The sequence below is a fragment of the Mauremys reevesii genome, linkage group 14 (assembly GCF_016161935.1).
Source record: "Mauremys reevesii isolate NIE-2019 linkage group 14, ASM1616193v1, whole genome shotgun sequence".
In the NCBI taxonomy this organism is placed as follows: domain Eukaryota; kingdom Metazoa; phylum Chordata; order Testudines; family Geoemydidae; genus Mauremys; species Mauremys reevesii.
This window is the reverse complement of record NC_052636.1, coordinates 22,589,574-22,617,008: the sequence shown is the minus strand read 5'-3', so window position 1 is coordinate 22,617,008 and position 27,435 is coordinate 22,589,574. Positions and strand designations below refer to the sequence as shown.

General features: G+C 52.6%; 1 protein-coding gene, 1 non-coding gene and 1 pseudogene across 2 annotated transcripts in view; 1 reads left to right on the top strand and 2 right to left on the bottom strand.

Moving 5' to 3' along the window:
* Positions 1 to 27,435, bottom strand: part of LOC120381687 — a 377,258-nt pseudogene that overhangs the window by 104,384 nt on the left and 245,439 nt on the right.
* The window catches only part of LOC120381683 (zinc finger protein 850-like), a gene marked incomplete at its 5' end in the record, with an annotated part of 218,952 nt that overhangs the window by 9,232 nt on the left and 182,285 nt on the right, over positions 1 to 27,435 (top strand). The window contains 3 exons of the mRNA XM_039499809.1: positions 11,282 to 11,297; positions 14,152 to 14,813; positions 22,429 to 22,438. Coding sequence (XP_039355743.1) covers positions 11,282 to 11,297; positions 14,152 to 14,813; positions 22,429 to 22,438 — 688 coding nt within the window. The remainder of the gene's footprint in view (positions 1 to 11,281; positions 11,298 to 14,151; positions 14,814 to 22,428; positions 22,439 to 27,435) is intronic.
* TRNAC-GCA lies at positions 17,587 to 17,658 on the bottom strand. Its single transcript has one exon. It is a non-coding gene; the product is annotated as a tRNA-Cys (tRNA).

Sequence of the window (27,435 nt, the reverse complement as noted above, 5' to 3'; positions counted from 1 at the left end):
TGCTCTAATGGTCTCTTCTGGCCGTAAAGTCGACTAATTTCTAAAAAACTGAGTGTAGCATTGGGAGCAGCATCTGATGTTTCCCTGTCTAGCCGGCTTGCTGCCTAGAACGAACGCTCCTTGAGTGGGGTGATCCACAGGGAGTAGCTCAAACCTGCAAAGTGCCTGGCCAGGGGCAGGACACTGGCACAGCAAGGGAGGGGTGTGGCAGTGACATCACAAAGGCCTTTTGCAGGACCTCAGCCTATTGGTCAAAGGCGGTGGGGAGGTGGTGACCTCACAGAGAGATGCTGACATCAGCCAGGCAGGACGGGGTAAGGGGCCAGGGAAACCTCAGAGACCCCTGTGGCTTTGCTTCAGCAAGTCTCCTTCTCCAGGTCTCTCTTTGAGGACTGAGGGAGTATTCGGGTTCACGGACGTGAGCGCCAGGAGGAACCTCTTTCGAGTTTTCTCCTTCCCTTCTAGTGATTTTACTAGAAAACAGCTGTCCCTGTTTAGAAGGTAAGAGCCTCCTGGAGGTTTGAAACCTGTTCAGTCTGATCCATCTGGTGAGAGTTGAATTCTAGGCATGGAAAACACGAGCTTAAGGAGGCAAAATGTTATTCTGCACCTGGGATTTTGTCCCTTAGAATCACTGGGGTCATTGGGGTTTGTCCTTTTTGTTTCCCCTTTTCCTCCCTCCCTCCTTTCTCTTCGTCTCTTGCTTCTTTTGTCCTTTTTCCTGTTCACCTCCCAACACCAGGAGGAGAGAGTGTGTGTGTGTGTGTGTGTGTGTGTGTGTGTGTGTGTGTGTGTGTGTGTGTGTGTGTGTGTGTGTGTGTGTGTGTGTGTGTGTGTGTGTGTGTGTGTGTGTGTGTGTGTGTGTGTGTGTGTTTTTTGCGGGGGAGGGCTCTGCAGCTCCCACTGTGGGAGGTCCACCCAAAAATGTGGGGCTGAAATAGTGCTTGGGCAGTGATCCCCACCAGTGACCTGGGCCATCCTTTGGGTTCTCTGGTGAGAACCCTCAGCCTCCCGCCCTCAGTCTCTACCCTGATTGGCTGAGCAGGGGGTTATTGACAGGGAGGAGACTCAGGTCCTTGTTGTTCTCTTTTAAGACCAAGGAAATAAGTCAGAACCAGTTCTGTGTTTGATGAATTTTGCTGCTTCTCTGCATTAATTGTCTCTGAGCAGCTCATGATTCTCTCTAACATTGCAGTTCTCCTCAAATACTTGCTGAATAATTCCTGTGCACTGTTGGTCTGGAGCTCATCTGAGAGCACTTTATTCAGGTCATTCAATGTCTGAAATTCAAGATCCGATGGATAGTTTGAAAATCAGGGCTCTTGGGTCCTATCCCCAACTCTGCCACTGACTGGCTGTGTGACCTCAGACAAGTCAATTCTCCTTTCTCAGCCTCAGCTTCTCCCTCTTTCAAGTAGGGATAAAAATGATCCGCTCCTACCTACCTCACAGTGCGTGGAGGCAGGGCTGGCTCTAGTTTTTTTGCCACCCAAAGGAAAAAAAAATTAGCTGCTCCCACCCACACCCTCCTGCTGCCCAACCCCTGGGCTCCCCATTTGAACCCTCTGCTGTCCCGCTCTGGGCCTCCCCACCCACAGCCCCCTGCTGCCCCAGTCCTGGGCTCTCCCCCACACACACCCCACGTTGCCCCAGCTCTGTGCTCCCCCCTCCCCACCAGTGCTCGCCCACCCACACACCCTCTGCTGCCCCAGCCCTGGGCTCCCCCTCCCCCACCTGTACCCTATTGGGGGGGGGCACAATTTTATATTTTTGCCTTGGGTGTAAAAGTAGCTAGTTACGGCTCTGGGAAGTAGGAGGCAGGAGAACAAAGCCCAGAGACCCAACATGGGGCAGTTCCTGGGGGCGGGGCTCAGGCGCAGGCCGGGGGGGGAGCAGCTCCTGGGGGCGGGGCTCTGACAGCCCAGGGGTGGGGCAGCTCCTGGGGGCGGGGCTCTGGCACAGCCCGGGGGCGGGGCAGCTCCTGGGGCAGGGCTCTGGCAGAGCCCAGGGGTGGGGCAGCTCCTGGGGCGGGGCTCTGGCACAGCCCGGGGCGGGGCAGCTCCTGGGGCGGGGCTCTGGCACAGCTGGGGGCGGACCAGCTCCTGGGGGCGGGGCTCTGGCACAGCCCGGGGGCGGGGCAGCTCCTGGGGGCGGGGCTCTGGCAGAGCCCGGGGGCGGGGCAGCTCCTGGGGGCGGGGCTCTGGCACAGCCCAGGGGTGGGGCAGCTCCTGGGGGCGGGGCTCTGGCACATTGTGACGCAGGAGCCCGGGCCCAGCAGCTGCTCCCTGGTGGCCACGTGCTGCCAGCAGCGCTGGAGCCGCCCGGGCCGGAGCGGAGCCGCTGTTCTCAGCTGCAGCAGGAGCTGCCCCCGGCCCGCTGGGCTCCAGGTGGGGACAGAGCCTGGGGCCCGGGGCTCCCCTGGGTGCGGCTGGCGGGGCGGGAGGGGAGAGGCCGGAGCTGCAGGCGGGGAAGGGCGGGGGGTTGATCGGTCTCTGGGCCCCAGGGGAGCCCCGGGGCAGAGTGTGTGTGTGAGTGTCCCGGGCCCAGGTGTGCGCAGGGGGGGAGCCCCGGCACCCCAATGCCCTGAGCCCCGGCTGGGGAGGCTGCTCCCCCCTCCCGTGGGGGCTCCGGGGGGGGAGGCTGCGGCGGCTGCAGGCGGGTGCTCGGCCCCCCCGGGACTGACCCGCTGCTGGCAGCTTGTGGCGCCTCCTCCGCGGAGCTTTTCCCCGGGGGCGGCCTGGGCGCAGCTGCGATCAGCTGTTTGCTGGGCAGGCTCCGCTCCGCTGCCCCCCCCCCTCGCTCCTGGGGGGCTGAGTGAGCCCCTTCCAACAGCCCCAGGGGTCGGTGGGGGCGGGGCCAGCAGCAGCCGAGCCCCCCCGCTCCCCCGGGGCTGCCCCGCCCCGCTCGGGCTGGGGGCTCTGCCAGGGCCCCCGCGTGAATCGCTGCTCCCTGCCCGCCAGGCTCGGCTCCGGCCCCAGCAGCGGCGGGTGCCCCGGGGAGCCCAGCTGGGCTGGGGGAGGGGAAGCTCCAGATACCGCCAGAAGCCGCGGGGGGGATGGAGGGGGAGAGGAGCCACCCTGGGGCTGGGAAGAGAACCCCGGACCCTGGTAGAAGATGTGGGGCTGAAGTCCCCGGCTCGGGAGCCCCAGACACCGTAGTGGCAGAAGTTGCAGGGCTGAAGCCCTGACCCCCCCCCCCCTCTGTGTGGAGCTGGCCTGAGCCCCTCTCGCTCCCATCCCCCCTGTGGAGCTGGCTCCCACTCTCTGGCTGTGGAGAAATTCAGCCCAACTCTCCCCATGTTGGTATCTCCATTCCCCCCCATCACCCAGCCATGAATGGATTTAGCCCAGGAGGCAGGGTCAGTGTTGGCCCCATTGGGCAGGCGGGATCTAGGGCACAGCGAGGTCAAGTGACTTTCCCAAGGCTGAGCAGGGAGTCTGTGGCAGAGCAGAGACTCAAACCCAGAACACCTGAACCTGAGTCCTGTTCCTCAACCACTAGGCACCCTTCCCCCCGAAGGAGAGGGAACCTCCTCCGCCACTTTGAGTGTGTGGGTGGGAGCAGCCACTAGACAGAGCTGCCAGGAGGTGGGGAAGGGGTTGGATAGTTGGGGTGATTGGGGGTGGGGGTTTCTGGAGGGGGCGGTCAGGGGACAAGGAGCAGGGGGGTTGGATGGGTTGAGGGTTCAGGAGGTGGAGCGGGGTCGGGGCAGGCAGGGAGCAGAGGGAGTTGGATGGGTCGGGAGTTCTTGGGGTCCTGTCGGGGCGGGGAGCGGTTGGATGGGGCGTGGGAGTCCCGGGGGTCTGTCTGGGGACAGGGGTGTGGATAAGGGTCAGGGGGACAGGTAGGGGGTAGGGTTCTAGGGAGGCAGTTACAGTGGGGGGGGTCTCAGGAGGGATAAGTCAGGGGACAAGGAGCAGGGGGGGTTGGGGGTTCTGAGGGGGGCAGCCAGGGGGCAGGAAGGGGGAGGCAGTGGATGGGGTGGGGCTAGGGCGGGGCTCCCTGGGTGCACACCCTAATGAAATGTGCTGCACACACCTATGGTCATGGGGGTGAGCTACTTGCATCCTTTTCCTGTTTGTGCCGTTTCTTTCCGTCTCAAAACCTGAGAACAATTCTCTCTGGTTCTTCCCCTTCTCTCTCCCCTCCCCACATGTGGCTAGAAAATCCAAGGAGATTCCCTCGTTTTCCCTAAAATTATTGACTCTCTAGTCTCTTATTTTCCTTATTTTCTCTGTAATTCTTAAATTCTCCTCAGCTTTGGGACATGAACCCAGCCCGTTTATCTGCAGCAATTTGTCCTTGGGTAGGTGGAATTTGCTGTCCTGTGTCACTCACCCAGCGTGGGTGGCGGTTAGTAGGTGCTGGCTGGGGGAGCCCGCAGACACGGCTGCCTCTGGGGGGGGAGATGGGGTGGCCGATCTCTGCCAGTGACAGGACATGGCCGCACAGGAGGGGAAGGGAGGAGCCAGTGTCCCTATGGAGCCTGCCCAGCCCCTTTGGTTCTGCTCCTTTCCAGCATTTTGTTCAGAGACTTTATTACTGGGGAGGCTGAAAAATCTCCCTGTGGGCTTAGCCTGGCAGGAGGGGCCAGGTCTCCCCTGCAATAAAGAGCTGGAGCATGTTCCCAGCATGGCAGAACCTAGGCTGTGTCTCTGCAGGGAAAGATCCTGGGGGAGTCGTGATGTGACATGAACTAAAGCCTGTTCTGAAACCTCCACAACTGCCCTTCTCGCCCTGCCAGGCTGCAGGATGTCGTCCATGTTTCGCTCCAGCTCATCCCATCCTCCCATGGGACAGGGAAGGGAAATGGCTGCAGTGGAGCCGGCTCAGGTAGGGGTTATTGGGGGGGTTGCTGGTGGGTTCCTGCTGGAGGGAGAGGGGCAGCAAATGCACCGGAGGAGGGAGGCTTGGGCAGTCTGGTTTGGAGGTTGGAGCGGGGCAGGAAATTCCCAGGGTGGAGAATGGGAGGAGGCCAGGGTGTAGTAAACCTGTTGGGACTTGTTTAATATGTGGTTTCCATTCTAGGAACAGACCCATGAGGTTAGAGGGTGGAAATGCTCTACCGTATTTTTCTGTGTATAAGACTATATTTTTTCCTAAAATCCTTAGCCTAAAAATTGAGGGTAGTCTTATACACGGAAGTAAGCCTCCTGTTCCCTGCCCTCTGACCCCCCCAACCCCTATCCACCCCCCCACCCCGGAACTCCCCTGCCCTCTCTCCAACACCCCCTCCCTGCCCCCTTACCGCGCTGCCTGCACGTGGCTGGTGGCGCTACAATCCATCCGCGGCTGGAGCTGGGAGCGCGGGGCCGGGCAGTGTCCGGAGCCGGGCATCCGGGTAGGTGGGGTCGCGGCTGCTGCAGCGGCCGGACCGCACTACCGGAGCCGGGCGGCCGGAGACGCGGGGAGCCGGGCGGCTGGGGAGCCAGGGAGCCGGGCGGCTCCCCAGCCGCCCACTCCCGGCTCCCTCGTCCCGGGTGCCCGGCTCCGGTAGTGCGGTCCGGGCACTGCGGCGACTGGGGAGCCGGCGGCTGGGGAGCCGGGAGCCGGGCGGCTGGGGACGCGGGGAGGGCCGGGCGGCTGGGGACGCGGGGAGGGGAGCCCCCGGCTCCCCGCGACCCCAGCTGCCCGGCTCCGGTAGTGCGGTCCGGGCACAGCGGCGGCTGGGGACGCGGGGAGCCGGGCGGCTGGGGACAGAGGGAGCCGGGGACACGGGGAGCCGGGCGGCTGGGGACACGGGGAGCCAGGGACACGGGGAGCCGGGCGGCTGGGGACACGGGGAGCCGGGCGGCTCCCCGCCTCCCCAGCCGCCTGGCTCCCTGCCTCCCCGGCTGCCCGGCTCCGGTAGTGCGGTCCGGGCACAGCGGCGGCTGGGGACGCGGGGAGCCGGGCGGCTGGGGACCGGGAGAGCCGGGGAGCCGGGCGGCAGGAGTTGCGCGGACGGGGAGGGATGCGGCAGGAGCCGGGCAGGGCTGCTGCCGGAGACCAGCCGGGCGCACGGCCCTCCTCCTTCCCTCTACCCCTACCTCCGCGTCCTCTTCCTGGGCCTGAGCAGCAAAGTCGGGGGGGACAGCTGCAGTGCGGCTGGAGGGAAAAGAAAACAAAACAAAAACCTGGGGCATGGCCGGGCGGCAAAGCAGGGGAGAAAAAAAAACAAAAACCTGAATTTGGGGTTAGAAATGTGGGGGCGTCTTATACATGGAAAAATTTGTGGGACAGGAAACAACCTGCCTAGGTGGGGCTAGGAAAACAGACAAGACTCCCAGGGCTGGAGCCTGACCTGATTAACCAGCGGCTGCTGTGAGATGTGAGGGGGCACCCGCCAGGGAGGCTGGGGGGGGGGGGAGGTTCTTAACCTTTTTCTTTCTAAGGCCCCCAACGTGCTATAAAAACTCCACGGCCCTGCATGTGCCTGGTTCTCTGCATATCACAATCATGTATGTGACTCACTAAGATTTGACTCCATCATTGCTATTAGTATCATACTTGGAGCTGCGTTTATTTTCATAGAAATTTTAAGTTACTTTACAGACAGATTTAAAAATACAGTTTGAAGATAAATGATCTTCATCTGCACAGTGTCTAAAGTTTTGAGTTTAGCTATTTTTTTTTCAAACGAGCCCTGCGAAGGTAAGTACAAGCAAAATGTACAGTCTGTTATTTGATTGTAAATATTGTAAATAGCAAATGACAAAGCACAATACGGCAATAACAGTAATAATGATAATTACTCCAGCCAGGCCAGGTGAGGCATTTTAGAACTTGTTACTCAAAGAACTGAATTTAAGCATAAGACAGAAATAAAATGATGAAATGCACAGACCAGTTAAAAAGCTAAAATACCAGCACTGTCATCCTGACCGAATGTGAAAGAATAAAATTACAGAGACTATATGTACTTTGTGCATTTTGACAGGAGGTAAAAGGAAGTAACAACAGTAACTGAAGTGTGTGTGGTGGGGGAGTGTGAGACACACCCGCTGTCACTTCCAGCCCAGCGGCACTCACTAGTCCGAAGGCTCGTTCACACGGCAGCAGGGGCCAGCAGCTCCCACTCCTGACCCAGAGGCAGCAGCACAGAATCTTGTCCCCCCACCTCAGCTCAGCAGAGACTGGGCACAGAGGCAGGAGGGTGGGGCCACCCCGACATCAGCAACTCCCCCCCCCCCCGCCCCCGCACAGCACAGGAGGTTCCTGGGAGCAGCTTGGTCGGGGCAGCTCCAAGTGGGGGGGGGGCAGGGCTGCAGGAACAGTTGCAGGGGAGGCAGGTGATTAGATGATCATAATGGTCCCTTCTGATATTGAATTCTATGATTCTATGAGGTGAAGAGAAGTGGGGGGAGGAGAGACAGGACACCCCTGCTGGAGGAACCCCTTCAGCACGGCCCCCCTGGACCGTCGTGTCATCTGCCCCCCACTGAGTCTGGCCCCGTCCAACTCTTCACAATGAGAACAGCGCTGGGCTCCCTGCCAGCGAGCTCTCCCTGCACCCTGCCAGCGCCTCCATCTCCTGTGTCCGGCTGTGGCTAGTGGGGGGGGGGCGTGGATCTGCTGGGAGAGACAAGGGGCTCTCGCTTCGTCCCTCCCCCTGGCGTTTCCTGGCTGCTCTGAGCGGGGTGGGATGGGACTCTGTTGACTATCATCCACCAGAGCTTCCATTTGATTGAAAGTGTGAGTGATGCAGTAGGTACTGAGTGTTGGACTCTTGCTCTTTCAGGGGCCGGTGACCTTCGAGGAGGTGGCTGTGTACTTCACCAGGGAAGAGGGGGCTCTGCTGGACCCCACTCAGAGAGCCCTCTACTGGGAGGTCATGCAGGAGAACTGTGAGAATGTGACCTCGCTGGGTAAGGAGTCCTGTCCCCTGGGTTATTAGAAGCTGTGGGGTCTCTAAAGAACCTGAGTAGTAATAACTTTATACCTTCATTTGTCATTCAAGTTTTGACAAGTTTCCTTGCCCCCCCTTTTTTGCCTCATCTCCCACCTACTGGAATAATTTTTAGACATTTGTCATCAGTCATTTTGAAATTGCATTTAATGTATCCTTATTGGCTATATTAGTAACTACATTAATAAATGTTTTTTTAATTAATTAATAAAATTATAAATAAATAAAAAAAATATTTTTAAAATTATTAAAAAATAATTTAATTAATAAAAATAGGTGTGTGACTGATGCATGGCTTGTGTGACAGTCAGATGAGCTGATCTTTTGATAGAAGAGAGTATAACATTGACATTCAGGACCCCACGGGTGAAGGGAGAACAGAGCTGTGGGAGGGGCAGAGAAGGGGGGGTAGATAATCCTGGGGTGCCAGGACATGGGGCGGTGTGCAGGAAGCAGCAGGGAGGGAGGAGGTTGTGAGAGACGAGGAGGGATCACAAGAAGCTCCCAAGGTGCCGGGAGGTGGTGCTGGCTGAGAGTAATGGGAAGAAGCGGAGGGGAGTGTGGGGGAAGGGCACCCAGGAAGTGGGCTGGGTGGGTCAGTGGGAGAGAGGAGAGGTTTGGGAATCTAGAGCTGTGGGGGATCCCAGACCTTTAACCCCGAATCCCTACCCAAGCCTTGTTGTTCTAGAGCCTCCACTCCAGTTTTCTTTCTGTTCAGTTTCACTTCATTATACATTTCCTCCCCCAAATATTATTATTTTAACTCTTGACCTCCCTCTCCCGCTCATTACCCCCCTCCCCACATAACCTCCCTATCTCTATGCACAGAGACCCTGGCCACCGATCCTGAGTCCTTGCTGCATCCTCCCTCCCAGAGCAGGGCCCCTTCCCAGGCACAAATGGGCACTTTGTTGATGATGTCACAGGCTGGTGGTGTAGCCTGTACAATTTTTACACCTATAAGATTACGTATTGGGATTCAGCTCGCCCTTGTACATGGCTACGCAAAGTTAATTGAGAAGATGAAATTTGGTGAAACACACTGAAATTTGATTTAATACAGACAGTTATAACTGAAATCACAGGCAAGGATCAATCCACATAACAGTTAGACTAAGGGCTGGTCCACACTAAGAAGCGGGGTTGAACTAGGGTACGCAAATTCAGCTACGTGAATAGCGTAGCTGAACTCGAAGTACCCTAGTTCGAACTACTCACCCGTCCAGACGCCGCGGAATCGAAGTCTGCGGCTCCAAGGTCGACTCCGCCACCGCCTTTTGCAGTGGTGGAGTACCGGAGTCGACCTTGGTGCTTCCGGAGTTCGAACTATCGCGTCCAGATTAGACGCGATAGGTCGAACTCCGAGAAGTCGAACTCACCGCATCGACCCGGCTGGTAAGTGTAGACTAGCCCTTAGAGAAGTATAGTAAAGAGGGGCTTGCACTGTGCGGACTTGCAAGTTATGACACCAATGGAAACAAAGATCAAGGGGCAAGGAGCCCGTCAGAAGGGAGGCCCTGCTTCAGTTTACACTGTCTCGGGGACCTGACAAAATGAAAAAATGGTCACTAGGAGAGGTAATTTATCCACTTCCTTATGGTAATAGGATGGCTATATACCATATCTGCTCCTTAACTGTAATTACAAGAATGTCAATAGCTGCCCCAACCCGTATGTGGCCTTTGGAAAGTCCATAATTAAGCATCAAGCATTAATACTCATGATTTACATCACTTAGTTATTAATTCCAAGATATGAATGCGACCAACTGCTGAGATCCTGCATAGCAACCTAATTGCTAAAGCCCACCCCAAACTTCCTTCTTTCAGAATCCTGTGGCGTGTTGCACCTGTTTGTGGTTCCTCGTTAGTCTGTCAAAATGAGGGTGTAAAATATCTGACCTGGGATTCTCTCCTTAGGGGCCTGTTCAGGTAAATCCCAGACTTCAGCATAACTGCTCCCACAAAGCCTCCGCCTAATATAAGGCCCTTAACTGTAGCAAGCTGAATAACCCATTTATCTATGTTCACCTCCTTGCCCCTCCACACATGGTCCAAGCTAATAAGCAATACTCTGATCATGACATCTTACCTCTAGTGAGTATGAAATTGCCCACAAGACGTGAGACTGGGTCATAGATCGTACAATCAGGTCGGGGTCAAGAAGAGTGAGAGTTTGGAGAGAGTCTTGCCCCCCCTCTCCCCATCTGCAGCAGCCACAAGCTGTCTTCCCTCCCGGCTCCTTGGATCTCTGAGCCTGTCCCTCCTGAGGCTGCATGGCCCAGTTCTTGTTTCTGACCTTCTCCTTTTCCGGAAGAATTAGAGGCTGTTGCTCCTGAATGTTAGTGTGTAATTCCCCAGCCTTCTCCTCCCACTGGGGGAGTTTAATTCTCCCTCTCATTACACCTGAGTCACTAGATTTCCTAGTTCCTCAAAATGTGCTTTTGCGATGTCACAGTTCTGGGGTAGCGAAGCCTTTGACCTGCCTCCATGGTCTGCTCAAGGAATGGCCCCTCAGGTATCAGGCCTGTAGCCAGCCCCTCTCTATGGGTAGGGACCCACCTGCCTCTCCTTTTTGACCAGGGTGTGAGGATTGCAGCTTGTCCTCCACTGTGTTTGCTGGACTAACGTCCAGTTCCTGTGCTTTGCTTTCTCTCCAGGGGCTGTGAGCAGTGTGTCTGAGACAGAGGTGGGACTTTTGGTGATACTTGTATGATGCCAATACGCAGGGCCGGGGGCAAGTGGGGCAATGTGCCTCAGGCCCCGGGCCCAGCAGGGGCCCCCACGAGAGTTTTTCAGGGCCCCTGGAGCAGGGTCCTTCACTCTCCGGGGGCCCCGGAAAACTCTCGCGGGGCCCGGGCCCCCGGAGCTTCTTCGCTCCCGATCTTCGCTGGCCGGGGGTCCTTCCGCTCTGGGACAGAGGGACCCCCCACTGCCGAATTACCGCCAAAGCGGGACCCGCCGCCGGGTCTTCGGCGGTAATTCGGCGGCGGGGGGTTCTTCTGTTCCGGGACCCGCCACCGAAGTGCCCCGAAAACCTGCGGTGGGGGCTGCACCTCGGTGGCGGGTCCCGCTTGGGCAGTAATTCGGCGGCGGGGGGTCCCCGCCGTGGGTCTTTGGGGCACTTTGGCGGCGGGTCCCGGAACGGAAGGACCCCGCTGACTTCCTGCCGAAGCGGAGGCCCCCCGCCGCCGAAGACCCCAGGCCCCCGGAATCCTCTGGGTGGCCCTGCCAATACGCATCTCAGTTTCCCTCTGTGATTGGTATTGCTATGATTAGAACGAGCAGGAGACATAAGGTGTTTTGTCACACAGCTGTCATGGGGTGATATGAATGGGTCATTAAGGACTGGCTGGGGCCAACTTAGATCAATGGGATACCCGACAGAGACAAGGGAATAATTGTCACCTGTCCATGGGAGGATCTCAGCTTGGCTGAGTGAAGCACACATGGACTCGTTATGTTTTGAGAGCAGGAAGACCTGGGCTCATGGACACAGGGAGCTTTGCCAGAGTGAAGACAAATGGACAGACACAGTGAAAAGAAACCAAACTGTTTTCTACAGCAGCCTGGCTCAAGGGCATTGGCCAGTGTGGACTATATTGTCTTCATTGCTTCGCTGTGCTAATGAAAAGACTTTCCAGTGCTGTGTCTCGGTTGACTAATAAACCCTGCAATGTTTTAAAAGTCTGCCCAGTGTCACAGCAAAAACTTGCTGAGGTGCATTGAAGCATGAATGAGGAACAGTCTCTGAACAGGAGTGTCGTTCAGCTGGACCTGCTGGCAGAGCTCACAGGTTGTAGTAGGAGTATTGAAGCCAGAGGCTCAGTCTCAGGTGCTGAAGCTAAGTGGCCTGTCCTTGTGGAAGAGTGGGACCCCTTGGGGGTCTAGTGCATTCAAGGGGCACCTCCCAAGGACTGTTTCAAAGCCAGGGCATTGCAGAGATCCTATGGATCCATGACCGTGTGCCAGAGGTTCAGCCTTATGGGGAAAAGATATAAAACAAGAAAAGGATCTAAATGTGTGTTTACCATCAGCCCCTCATCAGTCCTCATGGGAATCCCTGATCCGTTCCAAAGTGAATTAAAATCTTCCTCTAAGGCTTACCTCTTGGTTATCGGGTCATGTCCGTTTTGTTAGAGGTTTTCCCTTCACCCTCCCGCTTCCCTGGTTCTTGTGACGCAGACAGGAAGCAGCAAAAGACCAGAAGTCCAAAGCGCAGACAATGCCATGTTTATTGGGGTTAGTTTCCAAGGAAGCATATTCTGAAGCCCTTCACACCAGTCGGGCTGATCTCGATAGACTGATACAGTCTGTTCCCCAGTGTTCCCTTCCCAGCTCTGATGCCGCAGAGCATTTATCCCGTGTCCCCCTTCCCAGCTCTGATGCAGCTGAGCCTGGCCTGTGTTCCTGTTCCCCCCCCACACACCTTAACAAACATGATTCCAATTTCCCTTCCCCCTCCTGTTTGACCCCGTTTATATAGTAATATTCTCAGCTATACCTTAACCAATCATTTTACTGAAATGTAACGAACCAATTCTAACATATTGTAACATAATTATCTAACCAATTATATCCCACCACCCTAATTAACTTACACCTAGCAAAATTAATTATACAGCATAATGTGTGTTTACCATCAGTCCTTATGAGAATCCCTGATCCATTCCAAAGTGTATTAAAACCTTCCTTAAAGGCTCACCTCTTGGTTATCAGGTCATGTCCATTTGTTAGAGGGTTTTCCCTTCACCCTCCCACTTCCCTGGTTCTTGTCACGCAGAAAGCAAGCAGCGAAAGACCAGAAGTCCAAAACACAGATAATGCGATGTTTATTGGGGTTATTTCCAAGCAAGCATATTCCACTGCCCTAATGAAACAATTAGAGAACCAGACAGATTAACAATAGAAGAGTGGTGGCCATAAAGATAAAATAATACAGAAATGAGGGTTTCACAACCACAAGCATTGAGAAGTGATTTCTTGCCAGACAGGCTGCTGTCAAACTAAGTTTTCTTTAACCATCTTAAGATCTGTTTCTTTATCTGGTGGTGATGGGCACTATCAGGACAGGATCGTCTTCCTAACAGCCCAATAGCACCTTATTTCAGTGTGACTGGTTTGGGATGTGAGGATGTGACCCTTCGCTTCCCAGCTTATGGCTGCCCCTGCTGCTTAGCCAAAGGCCTTATTTAGACTGTAAATTCTTCAGGGCATGGGCCATCTACTGTTCTGGGTTTGTACTTGTCCTAGCACAATGGGGACCCACTGTTAGTTGCTCCTTAGGCACTAAGGTAATGAATATGATTTATAATAACAACTCTCCTGCCACTTTGAACCAAGGAAGTTGGTCTTGGGATGTTACTGCTTAAAAATGAGCTGGCGTGAAAACCATGGACTATTCCTTGTGACAAGTATCCCACAAATTCCACTGACCTCCCTGGTTTTCTTTGCCTGCAGTAGGGTTTCCAGTTTCCAAACCTGATGTGATCTCCCAGCTGGAACGAGGGGAAGAGCCGTGGGTCCCAGACCTCCAGGGCTCTGAGAAAGAAGTGCTTCCAAGAGCTGCCTGCACAGGTGAGGACTTGGTTAAACCAACTCAACAACTGTGTGGGAATGCAGGAAACATTTGGGATGCCCTACAAAGACCCTGTGAGCTCTCCAAGTTCAGGATTGTTCCCTGCAGATGTGGAATCATTATGGCAGATGTCAGTCAGAATAGCAGGGAAGCCATGAGTGACAACTGGCAGCAGTCGCTCCCCGATCTCTCTTTCCCCTGAGTGTTCTCATGAGATGCAGACCAAAACTGATCCCTTCCTCTCTCCTCTGGGGAAGGTTTTGGGGAAAATCAGCTCCTGATAGGTTTGATCTCTCCCACACATATTTTGGATTGTTCATCCCTTTTTCCATTTCTCTCTCTGAGATTTTCTTTCTTTCTGGTGCAGGTAGTGATCTATGTCTGGATTATCTCTGTCTCCCATCAGGTGATGGGCTGGTGAGTGAGAATGAGGAGGAGAAACCCCAGCAGGAAGATGCTGAGCAAGGAGAACCACATGGAACTTTATCAGGAAGATCCAAAGGGAATGTTTCCGGGAGTTATGCACTCCCAGAAAAAACAAAAGCCTGTGAGACTCAGGGGAGGCCAGAGGGAAACTTTAGTAGCCTCTCAGACCTTATAACAAGTGACAGAATCAACTTGGAAGAGACACGCTACACATGCCATGAATGTGGGAAAAGCTTCAATCGGAGCTCTGCCCTTATCAGACATCAGAGAATCCACACTGGAGAGAAACCTTATGAATGCTCTGAGTGTGGGAAATGCTTCATCGATAGTTCAGCCCTCATCTCACATCAGCGAATCCACACAGGAGAAGCGCCCCACACATGCTCTGAGTGCGGGAAAAGCTTCAGTAGGAGCTCAAACCTTATCAAACATAGGAAAATCCACACAGGTGAGAAACCTTATGGATGCTCTGAGTGTGGGAAATGTTTCTTTAATCGTTCAGGCCTCATCTTACATCAGAGAATCCACACAAGGGAGACGCCTTACACGTGCACTGAGTGTGGGAAAAGCTTTCGTCAGAGCTCTGTCCTTATCAGACATCAGACAATCCACACAGGTGAGAAACCTTATGAATGCTCTGAGTGTGGGAAATGCTTCATCGATAGTTCAGCCCTCATCTCACATCAGCGAATCCACACAGGAGAAGCGCCCCACAGATGCTCAGAGTGTGGGAAAATCTTCAATCGGCGCTCACACCTTATCGTACATCAGAGAATCCACACAGGAGAGATGCCCTACATGTGCTCTGAGTGTGGGAAAAGCTTTAATCAGAGCTCACACCTTATCAAATATAGGAAAATCCACATGGGTGAGAAATCTTATGGATGCTCTGAGTGTGGGAAAAGCTTCAATCAGCACTCAAGCCTCATTAGACATCAGAAAATCCACACGAGAGAGAACTGTAATAAATCCCTTGACTAGGGTTAGCCAAAAATTTTTTTTAAAAAAAATCATATTTGCTCATTTCCCACATAGTGATTTTTGCACCATCTTCACCGTGGTGTCTCAGCTCTACCAGATCAGTTGCCTGCTTCTGCCTTTTGCAGCTCACCCTTCTTTGGGGTCAGTCCTGTGATCTTTTCTATCAGCTCCTTTCCTTTTGAGTCACAGGAGTGTGTGTCCCTCCTGCCAGGAATGTTCATCCCTCCAGGTGGGGGGAGAGAGGTTTGATCCCAACAAGCTCCACTGAGGCAAAAACTACCTGTGCCTGACATCCACTAGGACTGTACATGGCATTGGCTGCTCAAGTTAGTGATCTTAATGTAAAAAATTGTAGTGCAGATGCAGCCCAGGTGCAGGGGTTGGCATTAGCTTTCCCCTTGACCTGACCTAAACTCCATCACTTTCCCTAGTCTAGACAAACCCTGAGCATCACGGTTATACTGTTCCCCCATTTCACAGCATTGTTGGTCATCGAGTTCTCCCTTGGGGAACAAATTGTTTCATTCCCAGTTGTTCTGATGTTGCTGCAGGTTGTGCTGGGGAGCAGATATTTTTATGATCATTTTCCACACTTAAACTATATTGAACTATAACAAAGAGCAGGAACAGGGCAGGGATAGGGGAAAAAAGTCATTTCACCCATTGTAACAACAGATGTAGTTAGGGTAAGTCAGAGGGATTCCCTTATTCCCCATCACCATCCTCCTTCAATCCGTGCTAGAGCCTAAGAATCCTTTTCCTTTCCCCTGTTGTGGGATGGGAGACTTCCAAAAGTGCTCCCTGTGCTATAGCACATGGCTAAGCACAGAGAATAAATCCCAAATAGAAGCCTGGGCACTGTGATTATTTACCAGTTTCTCTAGCACTGTTCCTACCACTGTTTCTGTAACATATTTTGTTTTTTGTGGGACAGGGTTGTTATTCCTTTGCCTAACCCCAACCTCAAAGGCCAGGGGGTCTGTTTTCTCTGGTCCCTCCCCACAGACAAATCTGACATGGTTGCACCTGCCAGGAGCAAACAAAAAGCCCCACTGGTCACACACACAAAGCAGATAGACACACACAGAAGATACAGAAGAAACTGAATTATTTGAGCTATCAACATTTCCACTTTCCCACAGCATGTTAGTTCTGAAGGTTGTTTTAATTTATTTTCTTGGAACCAGAAATGGGGAAAGAGACACTGGAGTCAGTGGAATTACAGCAGGAAGGGATAAGTCTCGTGATTCGTCACTAACCAAAGGCTTTGTGAACAGAGCGATAATGTTACTGAATGGTCTGGCTAACCCTGCAGTTAGAAACAATCAGCTCTACGGGTGGTAAATTGACAGAGGCTCTGCTGCTGATCACGAAATAGAAGCACATTACCTTTAAACAGCTGCTATTTCAATGCCTCTGAAAGTACAGAAAACAATGATCTGTGTTAAAGGAAAGTTGCCATTTCTCAGAGCCCCAATTTCTGTTGTGTGTGTACAGGAAGGTTTGAATGTGTAGCAGGTAGTTTAGTAAAGCTTAGCTATTTTATGTGTGTAACAGGCTCCTGCCCACCTGCAGCAGAGGTTTCAATCACATACGATGGCAACTTACCGAATGTCACACAAATTAGTCCATCCCTCCCCATATTCAGTCTCTGACCGGAATGTTCGAATGAGGCAGAGAACTGGGAAAGTATCGCAGTAGGAACACATTAACAAGTGGGATTAATCAGAGCTGGGCTGCAGACAGAGCCTGTTCTAGAGGTGGTGAAGTGACAGAGACACACTCCCACTAGTGCTGGCTCTGAAATAACAGCAGAAGCAGATCAAAGAGAATGAGCTCATGGGCAGCTGCCCTGTCAGTGCATCACTCACCTGGCAGGTGTTACACAAAACACAGCACTTCCCCCCACTGCCACCACTTCATTATACTGTCCATGGGGCTGTTTGTCCTGCAGGACTTTGATCTCTCCGGGTGGTCCATGGTGATCCATAAAAGAGCCATTGGGGAGCAGGAGTCATCCCAATGGAAATCTCTCCACTTCTTTCTCAGTGTTACCTTCTTAGCCCTGGCTTTGGAGATGACATTAGCCTTATCCTGTCTTGATTTTAGGTAGGATTTTGATCACCTTCTGGGGCTTGGCAGCTTACAACTTTTGAGGGCTTTTCTCTGCCTTTTTGGTCCCCGCTGCAGACAGTACATTCTAGACATAGGCATGGTGACCTCCCTGGGGATCTTGACAGCTTTAGCCAGCTTCTTGGGGGCTATTTTCCTGCTCACAGCCACTGTCTTCTTCTCATGCCTTGTCCTGGGGGCCCAGCTGCTGGTTGAATGGGAAGGAGCAGAGGGTGCTGGTGACTTTAGCCCGCACCAAGTGGCCTTTGCTCGTCAGACTCCTGAACCCCAACTGGATGTGGTTCTTGTTCTTCTGCACAGCACAGCCCTGGAGAAGAGGGATCTGCAAATGTACATTCATATGATCCCTTTGTTTAATTGATGAAAACATAAACTAGACACTTAGAGGATTAGAACTGATTTCAGCTGATGGGCAGGTGTGCTAGGTTTTTATGCATTTGGACAGTGAAATGTTGAGTGTTTACATTCATTTCAAGCATCCCCGTATAGTGGAGCTCCTGAACATAATGGAGAATGGTAATCAAAATGTTTTCCCTTTTTTTTAAAAAATAAAAAAATAAAAGAATAAGGAGAGGCTTATTAGAGGGCACTTGGATTTGAAGCAAGGACCACTTGATCTGCAGTCAAACACTCTACCACTGAGCTATACCCCCATGAGAGCAGATGCTTTCCCCATTGTAGCTGAAGCACATCAATGATTCTAATAGCAGGGGCAGGTTCTCTCTGGGGCACAGAGATTTTTCGGGGAGTTGGTGGCTCCTTTCTTTCCTCACCCTGGAGTAAACTCAGCTTTTTATTCCATGGTACATGTTTTATGGACTAACAGCAGCAGCTTGAAGAAAGAGGAGAGTGAATATCTCACTCTCAGGACTGAAGGTGGCCACGTCCCCTCTGTCTGACCGTTGCCATTGCAGGAGAGAAGGATTCAATGGAGTTGAATGCCCTGACTCAGACTAGAGACACAGAAAGGTTTTGCTGTTCGTTGAACAGCAAAGGAAATTGTGTCTATGTGAAACTGAGGAGGGACATGAAACGCCCACAGGGTGGCGCAATGCCCTAAGCTAAGGCAGGAGGGTGAAGGAATGAGGCTGAGGAATGACTGAAGTGGACTCACCTGGGATTGAAATGACATTTGTTTGTGTCGGGCAGTGAGAAATGTGACATTAACTCAGATGCAGGGTTGAGGCTTCTTTAGCTCCTTGTAGAACGTGAACTTGATTTCCCAGAAGGGAGAAAGGGAAAGTCTGGGGCGGCCTTTAGTCCCTGGCTGGAGCAGTGTGTGAAAAAGGCTCCAGAGATGCAGCTGGCAATTACAGGCCACTAAGGCTAACGTCAGTACCAGGCACATTGGGTGGAATTGTAGAGCCCAATGATTAGACACATCGGTGAACGGAATTTGCTGGGTGTAGCGGGTGGTTCCCTGCTCCTGCCCTGCGGGGCTTGAAGCGCCCAGGAGAGGGCTGGGGCTGGGGCAAGAAGCCTGGGCTGATTGGGGGAAGCAGGCTCAGCTGTGGCCATGCCCCAGTCAGGCCCAGCTGGCCCCTAGAAGAGGCTGTGAGCCAGGAGCCCAGTCAGTCTCCCTCTGCTTGTAGCGAGAGAAGGGCCTGGCTGCAGGGACCTAAGCAAGACACCTAGAGTGGGAGCAGGGCTGGGGAAGGGCCAGAGGAGCTGGGAGCTCTGGCCTGGAAAGCCCCAGGCTGCAGGCCTGACTCCAGGCTGAATAGGTGCAGGGCTGCAATGGGGCAGCCCAGGGGGAAGCAGAGGCGGCAGGTCCAAACCCCTTTGCCTGTGGTGAGTGGCTCATACTGCAGTCTGCCCCAGTGAATGGGGGCTGGATGGAGACTGGGCAGTAGCCAAGACTGAGGTGAAGTGGGGATAGTGGGTGGGGGTTCCCCTGGGAGGGGGAGACTCAGAACTTTGGGGGGTACTGCCAGGGGGTACTGCCAGGGTAAAAGGGGCACCGGGGTGTCCTGGGAGGGACAGAGAGCCAGCTGCAGTAAGGCAGATCACCGGCCTGCAGAGGGTGCTCTGAGGGCTGGAGAGCTAATTCCCAAGATGACCAGCAGGAGGTGCTGCCGGGTGAGTCTGCCCCCGCTTACATTGGGGAGGAATGAACATCCTTTTTGTAAAGGAAAATCATGCCTCACGAATCTACTATAATTCTTTGAGGGAGTCAACAAGCATGTGGATAAAGGTGATCCCGTGGATATAGTATACTTAAATTTTCAGAAAACCTTTGACAAGGTCTCTCCCCAAAGGCTCTGAAGCAAAATGGGATAAGATGGAAGGTCCTCTCTGGGATAGGTAACTGGTTCAAATGCAAGAAAGAAAGGGTCTGATTTTCAGAATGGAGAGAGGTAAATAGTGGTGTCCCCTTGGGGTCTGTATTGGGACCAGCACTGCTCAACATACTCCTCAGTGATCTGGAAAAAGGGGTAAACAGTGAGGTGGCAACATTTGCAGATGATACAAACCAACTCAAATTAGTTATGTCCAAAAGAGAGTGCAAAGTGTGACAAAGGGATCTCACCGAATGGAGTGACTGGGCAGCGAAAAGGCAGATGAAATTCAATGTGGATCAATGCAAAGTAATGCACATGGGAAAACATGATCCCAATTCTACATCTAAACTGATGGGGTCTAAATTAGCTCTTACAACTTAATAAAGAGATCTTGGAGTCACTGTGGATACTTCTCTGAAAACATCTACTCAATGTGCATCGGCAGTCAAAAAAGCCAACAAAATGTTGTGAAGTCCTTAGGAAAGGGATGGCTAGCGAGACAGAAATATCATATTGCCTGTGTATAAATCTGTGGTATGCCCACATCTTGAATACTGGAGCTGGTCCCCCATCTCAAAAAGATATATTGGAATTGGGAAAGGTACAGAAAAGGGCAACCAAAATGATTAGGGTATGGAACAGCTTCCATGTGAGGTGAGATTAATAAGACTGAGGGGAGTTTTCAGCTTGGAAAAAAGATAACTAAGTGGGGGCTAGGATAGAGGTCTATAAAATGATGACGGGTTTGGAGAAAGTAAATAAGGATGTATGAGAAGGGTAGCCGTGTTAGTCTGGATCTGTAAGGAAGTGCTATTTACTCCTCATAACACAAGAACTAGGGGTCACCCAATGAAAGGAATAGGCAGCAGGTTTAAAACAAACCAAAGGAAGTATTTCTTCACCCAACACCCAGTCAACCTGGGGAAACTTTGCCGGAGGATGCTGTGAGGGCCAAGACTATAACAGGGTCCATCAAAGAACTAGATAAGTTGATGGCAGACGGGTCCATCATTGGCTATTAGCCAGGATGGGCAGGGATACAAAACCATGCTCTTGAAGTGTCCCCAGCCTCTGTTTGCCGGAAGCTGGGAATGAGCGACAGGGGTGGATCGCTTGATGATTCCCTGTTCTGTCGGTTCCCTCGTTGGCACCTTGCATTGGCCACTGTGGGAGGATAGGATTCTGGGCTGGCTGGACCATTCATCTGATCCAGTATGGCTGTTCTTATGACCAATAGAGGGCAGTCCCCACCAGCAATATTTATATTTGGTGCACTGAAACGGCCAACTTTCCAAAGCTGACCCAAAGGTTTAGTAAAAGTGTTTTGGAGAAAAACACTAAACAGAACAATGTGAATGAAAACTGGGAGCTATTGTTTGAGGAGCTTGTTAGATGGGGCATAAGCCACGTTGCCTAATTAGCTGAGCTTGCAATGGCCTTCCACTCAACTTCCTGACATTTCTCCGTCTGCAAATGTGGTACCCATTTTAAAACCTAGATCCAATCAATTACAACATATCCGGGAAGATTCTAGGCATCAATGATCTGATCATTGGGTTGATGGCGGTAAACAAGAGCTTCCCAAGAGCCGCCCTCATCCTCTCTCCCCTTTCTGCTCCTGCATCCTCTGCAAACTTTCGAAGACAGATGCCTCGTGATGGCCTTTGCTCGTGGGGATGTTGCCTCTTGGTCAGGGCTTCAGCCCTTTTAGGGGGAAGGATGCAGCAGATGGCGTGTGGGGCGGGGGGGAGCCCAGGGCCTCCCATGGGCTCTGACCCAGGCCACTCTGAGGGCAACACTTCTTACCACCCCACTATTGTCCTAAGTTCACAGTTTATCACAGGAAGCTCTGAAGGGTGTCAGCTCACTGCTTGGTACCTCTTCTCAGCCGGGTGTGGCATGGCAGCTCTCTCCTTGGGGTGGCAGCTGCCTCTGTTATTCTGACAGATCCAGGTTGGTAACGCAGTGGTGGGCGGGATTGAACCGGGGACCTCTGGAGCTTAGTGTGTGGGCCTCTACAGCATGAACTAAAAGCCACCTGGCTGTTAGCGAGGGCTGTATAGAAGACATGTTTTATTGCTCCCGCTAAGTGATCTTGGTGCCACTAGCTGGGACACACCACCACACCCTGGAGGTGTGTGGGTTACGTACTTCCCCTAGCTGAGGAAGTGCATCCTGAGCTTCGGAGAGTTCCCAGCTGTAACCCCAGACGACCCCTGTAACAATGCGACCATTGGCGGGACACTATTGAGAGTATCAATTCAGGACAAATTGCTTGGAGCAGGGCAGTCACAGCCCGAGGCCCTTCACTATTAAAGCACGTCACAGCAGCCATGCAGAGAGAACTTTGGTTTCACCCCACTGACCAATCGGACATCATACAAGCAATTCCCTCAGCTATTCCAGTTCCCTTCTATCACCACCAGCCCCGCTCCTTATGGGGATGAATGGTTATGAAAACCAATACCTCAGTAAAAGAAAAAAGATTCTCAAAGGACTCCAAAGGACCAAGCCCCAGATGCAGGTCAATAGATGAGTCAGATCTTACCCACAAATCACGCTCTTGCAAATCCTTTAGCGTTGTTATGGAAAAATTGATCCATGTGTTGTGTTTTCAGACAGATCAGCCTGAGGCCTTTTATTGATTAGAAGCACGCAGGGGAGTACTGTTATGGAAACGGCCTCCCCGAAGCTGGTTACAGACAGCCTTATAAAGCTTAAAACCACAATCGTAATATGCAAGTTACATACATAATTTCCTTATTATTTTGCTAAAAAAAATTGCACAGTTAATGCTGATTGGAGCAGGAGTAAATTTCTTCCATATTAGGCTTTTCCTGTTCTTACTTATCTGTTCTATGCGGTTACGTCTTGACAGTAGGGGATATTACAAAATTGTTTTTCAGTCGGGGACTGTTAGGACTTTCCACTGTCTCCTCCGTGCCCCCCTGCTTGGCTTGTCTGGCCAGCCCTGGCAGCCTGACATGAGGCCTGGGCCTACGAGGCCTTGGATAACACTGGATTTTCCCTTACAACATCTAAAATATAAAAGTTTATTCACAAAAAGAAAGAAATATTGATGAGAGTTAAAATTTTTAAAGGAATTAATTACACACAGTAATGGCAAAGTTCTTGGTTCAGGCTTGCAGCAGTGATGGAATAAACTGCAGATTCAAATCAAGTCTCTGGAGAACATCCACAGCTGGGATGGGGCATTCAGTCCTTTGTATAGAGCTTCAGTTTGTAGCAAAGTCCCTCCAGAGGTATGAAGCAGGATTGAAAATAAGATGGAGATGAGGCATCAGCCTTTTCTAGCTTCTTGCCATGTGGTCTTTGCTTTCTTTGTCCCAAGGACACTCTATCTAGCATGTGGCATAGAAAAACCTTAGAGTTCTGTCCATAGGCAGGTCCCTGCAGACCTTGCTGAGCCACAGGGTGTATCTGCCTTCTCTCAGTGGGTTGATTGTATAGCTGATGGTCCTTAATGGGCCATTAAGCAGGCTAGGCAGAACTGACACAAACTTGTCTGGGGTGTTCCCCGGAAGCAGAGCACAAGTTTGAAATAAGGGCAGCATAGAGCCAATATTCATAACGTCAACTACAAAAATGATACACATCTAGAGATAGCATCATTATAATCAGCCAATCAGAACCTCTCCATAGACCTCTTACACGACAACCTTTCTACAATATTGGCTGCAAATATAGAACCGTGGTCGCAACGGTGATCTATACAGTTACAGATTATGTCAATAACATCACAGGAGGTGACACGGCATCAGTGAGACTGATACTGGAATACTGCCTCCAGTTTTGGTGTCCTCATTTGAAAAAGATGTTGTGAAATTGGAGCTGGGGCAGCAAAGAGCCACCAAATGTTCTGAGGACTGGAGAAAAATGCCTTCTACTGAGCTATTGAAAGAGCTCAACCTGTTTAGCTGATCAAAAGAAGATTGAAAGGTGACTTCATTGAAGTTTTGAAGGGCCTTAATGGAGAGAAAAGATTGGGTATTAAAGGGCTCTTGAATCTAGCAGAGAAAGGCCTAACAAGACCCAATGGCTGGAAGGTGAAAAGAGACAAATTCGTATTACAACTAAGGCACAAATATTCAACAGCGAGGATGATTCATCACAGGAACAAAGCTACCAAGGAAAGTGGTGGATTCGCCATCTCTTGATGTCATTTCATGAAGACTAGATGCCTTTCCGCAATGTGTTTGCCCCAAAAGTAGCTATTGTGTCATACAGGAGGCCTGTGATACGCAGGGAGTCAGATTAGATGCTCTAATGGTCTCTTCTGGCCATAAAGTCCACTAATTTCTAAAAAACTGAGTGTAGCATTGGGAGCAGCGTCTGAGGTTTCCCTGTCTAGCCGGCTTGCTGCCTAGAACGAACACTCCTGGAGTGGGGTGATCCGCGGGGAGTAGCTCAAACCTCCAAAGGGCCTGGCCAGGGGCAGGACATTGGCCCAGCAAGGGAGGGGTGTGGCACTGACATCACAAAGGCCTTTTGCAGGACCTCAGACTATTGGTCCACGGTGGTGGGGAGGTGGTGACCTCACAGAGAGATGCTGACATCAGCCAGGCAGGATGGGGTGAGGGGCCAGGGAAACCTCAGAGACCCCTGTGGCTTTGCTTCAGCAAGTCTCCTTCTCCAGGTCTCTCTTTGAGGACTGAGAGAGTATTCAGGTTCACAGACGTGAGTGCCAGGAGGAACCTCTTTCAAGTTTTCTCCTTCCCTTGTAGTGATTTTACTAGAAAACAGCCGTCCCTGTTTAGAAGGTAAGAGCCTCCTCGAGGTGTGAAACCTGTTCAGTCTGATCCATCTGTTGCGGGGGAGTGCTCTGCAGTTCCCACTGTGGGAGGTCCACCCAAAAATGTGGGGCTGAAATAGTGCTCGGGCAGTGATCCCCACCAGTGACCTGGGCCATCCTTTGGGCTCTCTGGTGAGAACCCTCAGCCTCCCGTCCTCAGTCTCTACCCTGATTGGCTGAGCAGGGGGTTATTGACAGGGAGGAGACTCAGGTCCTTGTTGGTCTCTTTCAAGACCAAGGAAATAAGTCAGAACCAGTTCCGTGTTTGATGAATTTTGCTGTTCTCTGCATTAATGGTCTCTGAGCAGTTCACGATTCTCTCTGACATTGCAGTTCTCCTCAAATTCTTGCTGAATAATTACTGTCACTGTTGTTGGTCTGGACCTCATCACAGAGCACTTTATTCAGGTCATTCAATGTCTGAAATTCAAGATCTGATGGTTAGTTTGTAAAAGCAGCAGAGAGTTCTGTGGCACCTTATAGACTAGCAGATGTTTTGGAGCATGAGCTTTCGTGGGTGAATACCCACTTCGTGGGATGCATGTAGTGGAAATTTCCAGGGGCAGGTATATTGAAAATCAGGGCTCTTGGGTCCTATTCCCAACTCTGCCACTGACTGGCTGTGTGACCTAAGAGAAGTCAATTCTCCTTTCTCAGCCTTAGCTTCTCCCTCTTTCGAGTAGGGATAATATTGATCTGCTCCTGCCTACCTCACGGTGGGTGGAGGCAGGGCCAGCTCTAGGTTTTTTGCTGCCCCAAGGAAAAAAAAATGTTGGCTGCCCCCACCCCAGCCCTGGGCTCCCCCCACAACCCTTGCTGCCCAAGCCCTGGGCTCTACCGCCCCCACCTGCACCCCCTGCTGCCCCAGCTCTGGGCCTTCCCCCCACCCGCACCCCCCTGCTGCCCCAGCTCTGGGCTCCCCCTTCCCCACCAGTGCTCCCTCACCCACACACCCTCTGCTGCCCCAGCCCTGGGCTCCCCTCCCCACACCTGCACACTCCTTCTGCCCCTGCCCTGGGTCACTGGTAACTTGCTCCCAGGATGGATCATTCAGCAGGAATTTTGGATGTGCACAGAACACAGACAGGACTGGTTCCCGCATGGTTACAGAACTGCAGTAAAGTGGAACAATTTTCAGCTTGTGTGATTGGAGGATCTCTGGATGCATATTATCAGACTGTCCTCCATAAATGAGGAAAAGTTGAGGTGCCTTTATTATTCTTTTTTTCTATGGGGAATTTGCCAATGCAATATCACTGTCTTCCTTTTAAAAAACAAAACTAGAAAAAAAATGGCAATCACTGTTGAAAATAGCAATTCCAGTCCTAAAAACCACTGGGAAGCATTTCTTGCTCAATTTTATCTAGTAGGATGCCCCTGGAACAACAGGAGAGAGAAACCTGCATCGCTGAAAGTGCAGCCATGGAGACACCACACAGCAGCCTTCCCTAGTAGGGGCAGGGGGGCGAGAAGGGACATCATCCGAGCTCCCTGCATCCAGGTCACTTTCCTCAGCCGGGCTGCGTCAGGGGAGGGCAGAGAGCAGCAGCTTCTGATGCTCCCCTCACAGCCCAGCCCAGGTGGGGAAAGTGACCAGGACGCAGGGAGCACATAGTGTTGCTCCTCGCGCCCCCCACCCTCTGTGGGGCCACGGAGGAGCATTGGGGCAGGGGAGAGCAGTGAGCACCTTTGCACGGCCACATGGTGCCCTTTGACCCCCTGAAGCCCTGGGCGGCTGCCGGGGGCCCCACCCCTAAGGCCGGCCAGGCTCCCCAGCACGAACAGCAGAGACACAGGGAGACTGGCCACCCACTGAGCAGAGGTAGCCTGGGCGGCTCGTAATGGAGGCTCGGGGGGGGCTCAGCCTCCCCAAACCTTGCGTCGCCAAGGGGACAATGGGGCCCATGACTAGGGGCCCTGGCCAAATTGGGCCCCCCCTGGGAAAGTCTCCCCCATGTCAGCCCCAGGGCTGGAGGAGCTCCCACTCCCTGCTACGGCCCGGGGGCTGCAGCAGGGGCACAGAGCGTCTCTGGTCTCGGGGCCGCAGCGGGGCCGGGGTAAAGGAGTGACAGGGTGGGGCCAGTGGGGGAAGGGGTGGAACAGAGGTGACAGTGGGTGGGGCCGTGGGTGGAAGGTGTGGAAGGGGGTGGAGCCACACACAGACGTGGGGGGGGGTCATGGTTCCGGTGCTGGGGCCCCCGCACTTGTTCTCCCTTTCCCTGGACTTTGGCATCACCAGCCCCTGCTTAGCGAGTAGGGGTCAGTGGTCCCCAAAATGTGGGGTGTGACTCCTAGGGGGACACAGAGGAAGATTGATGGGGGCACCTCAGGGCCTGAGCCAGTCCCCATGGAGGGCAGGGAGGGAGCCCCACTCAGCCCCACTCTGTCCCAGCTCTTCCCCAACCCCACCCTCAGCCTGGGCCCCTGGCTCCCAGCCCGGCCTCGACCCCCTTACCCCTGTCCGCACCCCTCTCTCCAGCAAGCAACGGCCCCACTCCCAGCCCTGGTTCTCGACCGCGGCTTCCGAGGGGCCACAGCCATGGATACGAGGGCGGAGTGTGAAATGTTTGGGGACCACTGGGTTAGGGTGACGTCCTCAATCACTTCTCTGCAGTCCAATGAAAGCGATTCCTCCCCCACCCACCCCTCCGTCAGGACGGCCTAGGTACATTCTGCTGCCCTTCACTCGTACAGGAAGGAGAATAACATTTCATTTCACTCAATGCTAAAGTGATTTGCAACCCACCACCATCCCAAACTGGTCATTTTGGGGAAGCAGCCCCATCATGCTGCATAGCTAGGCAGAGTAGGGGTGTCTATGCAAACACGGCCTGTTCCTGAAGTCTTCCCCCAGCTCATCACTAGATGTGAGTGGGGAGCTCGTTCAGCCCCTGCTTACGCTTAGTATTGGGAAACTCCTTAGTGTCCCTATCTCTGCCGGCCTTAGATTTCTCCTCCTGTCCATTTCTTGATAGCTCAGATGAGGTGGCTGAGTGGTTAAGGTGATGGACTGCAATCCATTGTGCTCTGCACGCATGGGTTCGAATCCCATCCTTGTCGGAGGCATATAGTCTTTACTCCTCCTTTATAGACAACCATCTTTCCCCCTTGGTACAATGACAGCTCTAGCAATGTTGCTTCCTGCAAACAAAAACCTTCTGATAAACTCAGACCCCTCCGTTGCTTTAAATAAAATGTCTAAATCCCACATTTCTAAAAAAAAGTTTTTCTCTAGTCCTGTATTTCTTAGCTTTTCTCTCAAAAGGGAACAGCCTCATAATCTCCCCCAAACACCCTGGGACCTCCACAAATTATTAAAATACCCCCATCCTGAG